This window comes from Coptis chinensis, chromosome 3 (assembly GCF_015680905.1).
Source record: "Coptis chinensis isolate HL-2020 chromosome 3, ASM1568090v1, whole genome shotgun sequence".
Taxonomy (NCBI): Eukaryota; Viridiplantae; Streptophyta; class Magnoliopsida; order Ranunculales; family Ranunculaceae; genus Coptis; species Coptis chinensis.
This window is the reverse complement of record NC_141458.1, coordinates 38,535,659-38,547,527: the sequence shown is the minus strand read 5'-3', so window position 1 is coordinate 38,547,527 and position 11,869 is coordinate 38,535,659. Positions and strand designations below refer to the sequence as shown.

Sequence of the window (11,869 nt, the reverse complement as noted above, 5' to 3'; positions counted from 1 at the left end):
CAGGGCACAAGAAATACAAGCAGCAAGGGCTAGAAATGGAAGAGTGATCCCAATTCCAACAGATACCCAGATCATCAGTAAATGAGGAAATTACTCCTCGTGATGGGAATAATCTAGCACACCAGGTTGAAGATGAAGCTGATACGACTCAAGGTAGACAAGGGCAAGGCATAGCAGATCTTATAGTAGTTGATCATTTGATGGCTCCAATTCCAATGATTCCAGGAGTTGGTCAAAGCAATATGATTGTCTAGCATGAAGGAATGAGCTTTGAAGAAGCAGGAACACTTCAGTTGGCACATGGAGATGAGAATATGACCGATGAAACTACTATGGATAATGATTGCACCACTGAGAACAATGGAAACACTGTCATGAATGATTTAGCACAGGAGTATAAAAGTGAGTGGGGAACTAAGGAATTAGCTGAAGAAAGTAAACTGATAACACCTGTATCTGGAAGCATGGAAATAGTGAGGAGCATGGAAGGCATTATGGAAGTTTCTGGTTCAGTTATTAGGATAGAGCAGATAGATAAAGAAGAACAAGCTAGTTACGGAACATAACAAGGAGGTTTTGGATGTTACTTCTCTAGGGTTTTTGTGATGGCTGACCCTTCTCAGTCATCACCAACAATATAATGATGAGTTGGAATTGCCGCGGTATGGGTTCCACCGCGTCAATTCGGAATCTAATGGATCTGGTGAAGGAACAACAAATAGATATTATATGTTTATCTGAAACAAAGTCTACTGAGGAGAAAATGCAGAGAGTAATGAAGAAGCTAAAGTTTAAGGATGGTTGTATAGTTCCAGCTGAAGGTCTCAAAGGCAGATTAGCTATTCTATGGAAGGAAAATGTAGATGTGGAAATTCTTGGAGCCACAGCAAATCACATTACAGGTAAAGTCACTAATTTCTATGTTCCAGATGCATGGTATTTTACTTTTGTTTATGGTGAACCTGTGAAACATAGGAGAAAGAGAGTTTGGGATGAAATCAGACTCCTAGCTCCATACATCTGTGATCCCTGGATTCTATTTGGTGATTTCAATGCAATAGTCTCACCTGAGGAGAAATATGGAAGACATTGTCATGCATATGAATAGAAGCATGCTTAATTTTAATGAATTCATCAATGACTTAGGGCTCTTTGACTTAGGTTTTAGAGGTCCCAAATTTACTTGGAGTAACAATCGCTCATTTAAAAATCATATCCTAGAAAGGCTTGTCAGAGCCTTAGCCACCACCAACTAGATTGATTTGTTTCCTGAAGCTTCTGTTCTCACAACAGTTAATTCATCTTCAGACCATCTTTCACTCATCATTAATCTAGCCCATATTGAACCAAAACTCAAGAAACCTCTTCGTTTTTATGAGATGTGGCTTAAAGATCCCTCTTGCAAAATCACTGTTGATCAATCCTTAAGTTCCAATGAGTATGCACCTGGATGTTCCTTCAATAAGTGTATTATCAATACTAAGAAAATGCTTATCAAATGGAACAAAGATGTGTTTGGAAACATTTTTCAAAATATTAGTGAAACTAAGAAGGAATTGGAAAAGTGTATGTCCCTAGAAGTCACTGATAGCAGCTATCTGAAATGCAAGGATTTAAAGACTGTGCTTGAAGACTTATATGAGAAGGAAGAGAGTTTCTGGAAACAGAAGTCGAGTTTTAATTGGATTAGAGAGGGAGGAAGAAACACCAAGTTCTTTCAACTCTCAACAGTTTTCAGAAAGAGGAAGAACAATATTACTAGGATCAGGGATGATAGCAATTTTTGGCAATCTGGCAGAAGTGAAATAGGGGAGACTATCAATAATTATTTCACCTCAGACAATCTCACTCCTGACCAAGACATTCTTAATCTTTTTAGCAGTACCATAACTGATAACTGATAAAGAAAATACAATCTTTACTGCCATACTAAGTTCCCAGGAAATCTGGAAAGTGGTCACAAGCCTTGGAAGTCTTAAGACACCTAGACCAGATGGGTTCGAGGGGATCTTCTTCAAAACCTTTTGGCCAACTATCTCCACTATGGTGTCTGAGGCTATTCATGATTTCTTCAACTTTGGATGTTTACCTTTAACCCTCAATGAAACTTTCATAACCCTCATTCCCAAAATCCCAAATCCTGAGCACATCTCAAAACTCAGACCTATAAGCCTAAGTAATTTTATATACAAGATTATCTCTAAACTCCTTGTTTGTAGGCTAAAATATTTACTTCACAAGCTGATTTCCCCCCATTAAGCAGTTTTTGTTAAAGGCAGATCAATAGGTGACAATACAAGCATGGTTAGTGAGATATTTCATGACATGAAAAGGATGAAAAAAAGAAGAAGCAAGGTTGGATGTCTATTAAACTAGACATGGCCAAGGCTTTTGATAGAATGAAATAAAGTTTCATTGACCTTATTATAGATAAACTTGGCTTTTCTGCAAAGTGTAGGAGTCTGATTCATAAATGTCTTTCCACTTTCTCTTATAATGTGCTCCTCAATGGCTCACCTCTTAGCAAAAAATTTCCCTTCAGAGGGTTGAGATAAGGGGATCCCATCTCCCCCTATATTTTCATCCTGGCTTCTGAAGCTCTTTGAATAATGCTTCTTAAAGAGGAAACCTTAGGTAATATCAGTGGCATCAAGCTTAAACCTAGGTCTATCCCCCTCACCCACCTTCTTTATGCAGATGATCTCATAGTCTTCTGCAAAGCCACCTTCCAAGAAACCAATTCCATGAAGGCCATCATCAAAAGATACTGCAAGGCATCAGGCCAAGCAGTAAACTAGGATAAATCCAGTGTCTTTTCAGCACAAATGTCAATACCAAGGAATAAAGTTTTATCAAAAAGTTTTGGAGAATAAAGAGTTTCAATGAGAATGAGAAGTACCTAGGTGTACCTATTGCTCTTTCTGCCGAAAGGAGTGAAAATTTTGATTTTCTGATAGATAAAGTTCATAGAAAGATGACTGGTTGGAAAGCTAGGGTTTTATCACAAGCTGGTAGGGGAGTATTAGTTAAGAGAGTGGCCCAAGCTATCCCCACCTATACTATGAGTACTTACCATGTCCCCATCAAAATTTGCAATAGGTTAGACCAACTTGCAAGAGATTGCTAGTGGAATGGTACGTACTGATTCTTCCAAAACCATACACACTGCTAACTGGGACAAATTATGCTCTCCTAAATTCCATAGAGGTATGGGTTTTAGGAAATCTAGAACTATGAACTCTACCTTGCTAGGAAAGCAGTGTTGGAATCTGCTGCAGAATCAAGAATATCTCTAGTCGAATTTCTTCAAGTCCACCTATAGTAATTGGTGGAGAACAAAGGATACTAAACACATGCCCTATGACTGCTCCTACTATTGGAGAGGAATATGCAAGAACTTGGCTATCATTCAGGAAAACTCTTGCGGTCTTGCCTCTCAATGGGGACTAGTAATTCCATTTCCCTTTTTAATGACCCATGGATTTCTTTTAACAACAAACCTCTCATCCTTCAAGACTTCAAACCACAAAACATTACCTTACACTCTCTTAAAGTCAATCACATCATCCCCCCTGAGTCTTTGACTTGGGATTTAAATAGAATTGGAGAATTGTTTCCAACCTACATAAAACACATCATTAGCTTTATACACCTCAGGCCTTATCATAGCCAGGACCATCTCATCTGGCTAGGACACAAGAAAGGCAAATATTCTGTTAAATTTGCCTATAACCTCTTATGTCATGAAACTGGTATTGCTCACAACTCTAGTTTCAATCCTAACACTCTTAAAAAGATTTGAAAGCTAAAGATTGAGGCTAATTTCCAAATTTTTCTCTGGAAATTGTACATGCATTATTTGCCTACTGGGGAGCTTCTTGCCCCAAGGAGATTTAAGGTGGATTTATCTTGTTGTTTCTGTTCCAAGGAGCTAGAATCTGATCTTCACCTCTTCTTCAACTGTGAATGGACTAAATGCCTCTGGTATGCCTCTGATGCTTCCATTAGAGTTGATTCATTTGACTTCTTATCTTGTATACAATGGATTGAGCTCTTTATCCTTTGGACTGACAATGCAGATGAAGAACTTAGCAAGAGAGGGTTGTTCTGCCTTACTCTCTTATATGAGCTATGGAAACATAGGAATTTTGTTAAGTTTGAAAATGGTACTACAAGGCATAATATTACTTGGAAGAATACCCACATTACTTGGAGCAATCATCTAGAGGCTATCAAGATAGATGACCAAGCAAATGAAGTATACAGGGCTCCACATGTAGAACATAATCATGAAGATATATGGCCTTCTTTTCACTTTGATGCTGCATATGACAGGAACAGTTTCAGAGGAGCAGCTGGAGGGATTAGGAAGGATGGTGATGGAAACAATTTCACTGCAGCTTTTACAAAGTTCAAAGCCAACAATGCCCAGGAAGCTGAATTCATTAAAGCAGAACTAGCATGCAAACTGCTGCATCATCTCTCTCCACAAGTTGCAAGACTTCTGGGGGACAACAAAGCAGTGATGGAAACTATAGCCCTAGATAGAGAAGCTACAGACTGTTACTGTATGGTAATTATTCTGAACATTAGAAATTTTGTCAACTCTCTGCATATTCCTCTTATCTGTAATTGGGTTAGTAAAACTTTGAATGGGGAGGCTCATATCATAGCACAGTGGGCTATGAAATTTTCAAGTGTAGAACCTCCACCAAATTTTCTGAACTGTAATATTTTATATTTTGAAACTTAATATATAAGAAATAAAAAGAATAGTGAACCGTGTGATTTTGTATTACGGGTGAAGCAGTTTCCCAAAAGTCGAAGCAAAGAAGCACACAATAGACGCCTTGAATGATCATTCCAAAAATCTTTTTTCCTTTATTTCCAAAATTAAAACTCACTAGAAAATTATTATGATGCTAGGTACATTCACTAGCTAGTAGTGACAAAGGGTTGCTTTCGTAACCAAGCATAACAGTCAGAACTGTTCAACCGACTATCCTGTTGCGGAGACGGAGGAGTGCAGTTTTTTTTTTTATTCATTTGCAAAATTTAAACGAATGCTGTGGTGAACGGTGATGCTATTGCTAGGTATATTTACCACCACTCCATAATATTCCTCCTAAAACTAGATATGTGCAGTTTGTCTAGCCGAATTAAATCAAGATAATGTACGGCTTTAAAGAAACAAACAAATAAACCCTGAATCTAACCAATGTTGCGACGAAGAAGATATCAAATATCCGACTAAATAGTTCACCTAAGAAAATTGACTTCCAGACAGCAAACACATGCCTAGTTACATTGAAACCAAAAATCTTAGAACCGTTGCACATTTAAAAGTCCGATAACAATCGAGCAAACCTCAAGTCCTGCAAATTCTACCTATCTTTGAGCTCTTGTTCAAACTGAAGCAACTTTTCTCTGATGGGCTGCCCGAACAATTTCAGATCTTGTTTGATCAGCAGCTTAGCATGCTGCAGAAGATCCTTCTCTTCACTAAGCTTGGCTTCAATCTGCAGTATGAAATTTAAGTTAAGAGAAACTATACTTCTTCTAGTCCCTATATAGGTTATATTTCTTAATAAACAATAAATGACTACCAGCAAGTCCATGGCATGTCGAAGTCATTTTAGCAAAGAAAGTTTGCACAAAAGGTATCTGAACTAATCAATTGTGCACGCCTCCACATCATGTCTATTTCTAAGTCAACAATGATGCTAGATGTACATCTCTTGGGACAGCAAATCTCTACTCCTTGCTCAGGACTTCATAAACTTTGAGACAAGTACCAATACTGCCATGAATCTCAAGGACGGTCTTCTTGCGATACACAGATATTGGGAGTTTGTTGATTCCATGGTCGTTATATTATCAAGGTAGCACTATTGGATTAGCAGAATCTTTCCCGAGTTAAAATTCCTTGAGAACTTACAGTGTCAATGGTATCTATTTTCATGTGAGAAGCCATAAATTACAACACAAACGGTTATACCAAGGATGATATTTTATTTTTGCCTTTTGTATTGCCCTGATATCGTCTTTCATATGCCAGAAGAATCACCACATCCTCTTTCCTATCATATACCACACACCTACTTTATCCCCACTGTATCAACCATTCAACCCAAACTGTAATTATCCCTTACCAAGCCCATACACCCAACAATCAATTTCTCTTCACTAAAATCCTCCAAAATCAAACTAAATTGTGAATCCAGCTGCCTTCCCAACAATTAAAAGTTGGATTTTGATATTCTTACTTGTGATTTTGGGAATAGGTAAATAATTCTTTTCAAAAACAAGTTGATTTTTCAAGAAAAAGTTGATAATGTTAATATCCAATTCAAAGGTACTGTGGAGATTCTGGAAATAATTATGAACTTATGAGAGATCATGAAACATGTTTGCCCAATAAAATTGTCACCTCACAAGTAAATGACAAGAGTGGACACGTTCTCAAGGAGCCGAGGAGGAGCCATCTTTTGAAAAAGAGAAGAAATTTTTTGTTGCAAAGGTGATGTGTCTCAACAAATCTCATTTTCAAATCCACCAATAATAGAGAAGAAGAACGCAAGTAGAAGATAGAGTTCCAGAAAATAATCAAATTAATCATCATAAAAACTACTTATTATATTGGGTAAAAGTCATTATTAATCTTCAAATTTTAACTCTACCTAAACCTAATTAAAACAACTTCTAAGCAATCAAACCTAAGCAAATAGACAATATAAGGTTCCTAAGTAATTCTAGAACTAGCGAACTTGACTGTTGCAAAAATACTAAAACTAAAGGAAAAATGGAAAATTTCATGCAGGGATCAACTTTATAATTTTGTGATGTCCTATTCTACACCATAACTATACAAGCCTATTAAAAATATTTGTTTTCTTTTAATGGGTTAAAATTTGGTAAGATCCACCGAGGTGGGTAGCCTTAACCATGTGTGGAAACAGATAAGGTCGGAAACTGTTTCCATCACTCTAAGGTGGGATGCCAACCGTCTCTTCTTTCTATCGAATAAGATATTGACAATGTCATTAGTTATATGTCTATCTTATACCAACACGTAGTATTAACTAGCTTAAATTAGCTCAACATTTTTGTGCACGCAATCATTTTCCATATCTTTTTTTTTTGTCTTTTTTGCTCCCTTATATTCCCTTATGTTCTACTTTCCTCATGCTTTTATAATATAAAAGAAAGAGCTTGAGATATGTACCTGCAAATCATCCAGTTCACCAAACGAGAACTCTGAGATATCTATATGGCCATTGACCTTCTTTTGCTCCTCTTCGACGAACCATTCTCCTGATTCCATTGTCCATCCATTTACTAAAAAGATTCAATAGAAAAGAAGAACAAAATTCAAGTCTCAGGACCGTAATAACTTGCCTTTGAATTTTAACGTTAATTCATATGTGTAGCCAACGCGTTTTTTGTTTCGCACTGTCACCAAGAATGCCTGCTCATAATTTTTGGATATATCATCAATACACCTTCAAATAACAAACCACCTTTTTGTAATTTGACAGATATTTAACAGTATAATTCGTCACGTGACACAACGATATGAGACGCTACCAATATAAGTGAAATTTTGTAATAATGGCTTCTAAACCATAATCTACGCTAAAATCAATTCAAGGTTATTGCTGAGATAAGTAAACAACAATAGCACACAACCAAGCCAGACAAAAAAAATGTGAACGGATCTGAAAGACGACTAGAGATTTACTCTATGAGGAAGCTCCAAATCTAATCTATTCCACATTATAATCAAGCTGATAGGAGCTAGTCCTTTAACCTGTCCATTCTTTCGCCCGTGTCTTCCATAATTTTTTTTATTTTCTTCCAATTATCTTCTTATATGTTTCCTAAATGCAATAAATGATAGCCTAATGTAAAGAGGTAAACAATGAATGTGTTGACTGTAACCAGCAAATGCCACGTTTCAACTGGACCCCATCTATCTTACTTCTCTACTGTGGTAACTTTATACTTTAATCCCCAAACTTTTACAACTACAAGTAATAACTGGAACCCATGGTGGGTCTCACACATGAGCTCACGTTCCATGCGTAGAAATTTTGACAAACGTATTCATCTGTTTTTTTTCCCTTAATCTAGAAAAAATGATCTAAAAAGTCAAATATGCTCCCGTGAACACTTAAATAGTGTAAAATAATTTTACTTAAATATGTAATTAGGTATAATTCTCGGTACAAATAAGAAAATTGGCTAAAAAGTCATCTAAGAAAGCAAAAAAATTATAAATAGCATAATGTTTTCATAGTAATTAAGCGATTAGTTTCTTAAGTTAATGTAATCTTTAACATAGAATTCAACTTTCTAACTTTAAGAAAATGCACGTCATCATAAATAAGACATGTGATGATGTGAATATGAAATTATCAGAAAAGAAGAAAATAAAAAAATTAAGTCAAGAACAAAAATACATAATAAAATACATGAATACCAAAAAAGGATAAACAGGGCACGTGAGTATCACGTGCATATGGACTAGTAAAGATACGAATATTTCTTCTTGGAAGACTTTAATGAAAGAAGCAACTTTATACACGTGCCTTTAAAAATGAAAAACCACACAATATCTGCACCAGCGGCCATGCCTAAGATAGGTGGCATATAACCTAGCCATAGACACAGCCAATAACCTTACCACACTGATTGATACCCCAACAAAAATTTAAGAAGCACAAACCCATTTGACATTTATATTGAGGTAGATACCAACATCTTATATATCACAAAGAAAAAATGATTTTCAGGATAACTCACATCGCCTAGACACTTGGATACTTCTTCTATTTCTGCTTTACCACAAGAAAATTCCAATCCAATGGATGCCAGCAGTTCCTGCGCATAAGAATTAACGTCAATGACAAATATAGAGAAATAGGAATTATGAACTAAACCACCAATAGGGATTACGACGTAAACCAGGACTCGTCAAAAATCACATTAAGTGGTGCACACATTCATTCACTATCAGTTAACATAAAGGTCCCCTAATCAAGGTGCATAAGCCATGCAGTTTAGTGTCACATATATAAGTACTAAAGGACAGACTAGATTACCTAAACTTTACAAATTGGCTCGCAATGTACACTAAAAGTCAATTCAGAACTAACTAAACAAAGTCGAAGAAAATTCACCAGACCTTAATCCTACTGCTTGCCCATGAATTCAGGTTTTTCTCCTCCCATGTTCCAGCCTACACATAACATGAAAAGTCATTAACAGTTAGCAAACAACATGAAGAACTGAGAAAGCTCAATTTTGTAGAATCATTCCTCAAAGTTCCCGCTCAGTACAGCAAGATTCTGAAACACTGAACCGAACAAAAAAAAACTCCACATTCCGTAGAAAAAGTGAAGCCTTCATACAACTAATAATATCAATCCATGTCTCACACATGGTACATGGCTACATGCCTTCACACAATCAGATCTCTCATAATTATTTACACAAGGGCTACAAGAACTGTCTTTGGAATAGGGGAAAGTAGAGTTTGGAAATCCTTGCCCTGTTATGGTTCCCACTCCTCTTCATAAAGTTCTCCCGGACTCCTTATAGGTCTAAAGCAAAGATACGGTCACTGAAAGATCTTGATTTACATTAACCATGTGGATGCATCACTTTCTCTCCACCTCGCCATTCTACTTTATGTTTTCTATTCCTACAAGTGTGGGTGTGGCTCATAGGATCAAGTTCATCTCAGAGGAATATTTTGTTATTTGGATAGTATTTTTGTCCAAGAAAACGATGGTTAGGATCTCTGCAACATGCAGCTTTTTGCCTTATTGCAAAGATGAATATAAAATTATAAATGTGGCGAGGATACAGGATTTGGAAAGGATTGGCGTGTTGAGGTTTGGGACGGCAGCAGAAAGCATTGAAGAAATGCGTACCACAACAGCAATGGAGGATATTACCTTTTGTTTTGTATAGCACAAGTTATTCGCGGGTCCATAATTCTAGTTGCAATAACCAATTCAAATTTCTCGATAGCGAAAGTGATGTCTAACACGTATTTAACCTCGGATTTACTTAGTAGCCTTTTAGAAGAATTTAGGTCGTCCAATGAGCAATACTATCATGAACATTACCTTTTTTTTGTTAGAAAATTTTAACCGTGATAATCTATTTTTAATCAAAAAAGAAATTAAAGAAGAATACATTCAATGGCGAAATTTGTGATTGACAACAAAGAAAGACTTTCTAAAACTAAATCCCCAAACTAGTTTTTAGTCTTCAACATTCTCGTAGACTCGTAGTATTCACCACAAAACACTTTTTGTTTTTCTCCAGCTCCAGCCTATTTTAGCTGCACTCTTCTTGGAAAGAGTAATGGTCCCTTTTTCAAAAAGTGTTTTCCTCTTAAATAGAGAAACTTGGAGAAAACATGTGTATATGGTGGGATCCACTTAGGATTACAAAACCTATCTTACTATCTTAAAAACTCCAATTCTTATCATTTGAATATGACTCTAAGTTTGTATATATTAGTGTAGTCACATGACTAACTCTGAGGGGATCGTAGTGAGAACACACTAAAAACTCAATGTTAAAATGCTTATGACAAGAATTTGAATCTTCAAGATAGGTCTTGGAATCCTAAGTGGATCTCATCACATACACATGTTTTCTCCAAGTTTATCTATTTAAGAAAGGGACCATAAAAAGTACAACTAGGCTATAGTTGGAGAAAAGCAAAGTGTTTTGTGGTGAATACTACTAAAAGGCTGGAGACTAAAAACTATTTTGTGGATTAAGTTTTAAAAAGTCTTTCTTTATTCTTTATATTGTCATTTGAATTTCTTTTTTGAATAAAAAATAGATTATCATGGTTAAAACTTGCTAACAAAATGGATCCTTTATTTGGAATTCGTGATATCAACACGTCTTACATCCATTAGTTATAGTCTATGAATAGAAATCACTATTTAACGTCTCAAAGAATGAAATGTGAAAAACAATAAATTTTCACATTTTCTTGGTAGAGTGAGATTTACAATGTATTATCAAGTGTTTGATGTAATTATTAAAGTTAATACCTTGTTCCAGACGGACCCCAGAGAAGAAGATTGTTTCTGCTGAGTAGATAGATCTTGAGGTGTGAGCTTACGAGGGACGGGTAGGGGAGCAGCGTCACGAGTTGCATCTCTTACCCAATATCTATATGATGAAGATTCTTCTTCTTTCTCTGCTGCAGTAATCTCCATCCCGACCGCCCAAGGAAACTTCGGGAAACTTCTTTTCTGTTCTATAGTTTTGGAGATTCACTTTACCTGTCAGGCACATGATCTATAACTTGTTTTTTTGGGTGTTTATATGCCCCATATACCACCTACCCATTCAACTAAACGAGTCACGCATCCCATGTATCATTAGTTATAACGCGTCCTAAGTGTAGTCCATGCCCTGACCTTAACTACAAACAAACAATTCAACATTTCTATTTTACCACTCTTTAAATCATTAAACTAATCAAAATAACTCATAATCAATCAAAATAAACTCAATCAAATCGAATTTCAAAGTTGTAATTTATACTTTGTGAATGTATATCGGTAAAAATGGGCGAATCCAATAGAAATTGAATGGGAGAGAGGAGGTTGAGAGGGAATAGACTAAGAGAGAAAGAGAAATGAATAAGAGAAAGAAATTTTGCGATTTTAATGATTGGACGGCAGAGTTTCTACTTTCATTTACAACTTAACAAGAAAGAACGTGATTGGAATGGTTTTTTTTATTTTGGGCTACCAAATTTAGGCTGAGTAAGCTAAAACACCTATGTGACACCTTTTGGCAGCTCTCCTATGTCATAGCTCTTAGTTGT

General features: G+C 36.1%; 1 protein-coding gene and 1 non-coding gene across 3 annotated transcripts; both read right to left on the bottom strand.

Annotated features, from left to right (window-relative positions):
• Positions 1–5,181: 5,181 nt before the first annotated feature.
• Positions 5,182–11,825, bottom strand: LOC147509535 (chaperone binding / ATPase activator). Of its 2 annotated transcripts, XM_086601796.1 has the most exons (7): positions 11,584–11,825; positions 11,085–11,461; positions 9,188–9,241; positions 8,806–8,883; positions 7,399–7,468; positions 7,226–7,314; positions 5,182–5,519 (listed from the first exon to the last, which is right to left on the bottom strand). In XM_086601796.1, the coding sequence occupies exons 2-7, from the start codon at positions 11,250–11,252 to the stop codon at positions 5,385–5,387; spliced, it is 594 nt and encodes a 197-aa protein (XP_086457922.1). In that variant the 5' UTR covers positions 11,253–11,461; positions 11,584–11,825; the 3' UTR covers positions 5,182–5,384. The 2 variants fall into 2 exon arrangements, with proteins under 2 accessions (XP_086457922.1, XP_086457921.1); XM_086601795.1 differs by having other exon boundaries at positions 11,085–11,807.
• LOC147509536 (U6atac minor spliceosomal RNA) lies at positions 6,904–7,026 on the bottom strand. The gene has a single exon (XR_015219701.1). It is a non-coding gene; the product is annotated as a U6atac minor spliceosomal RNA (small nuclear RNA).
• Positions 11,826–11,869: the final 44 nt, after the last annotated feature.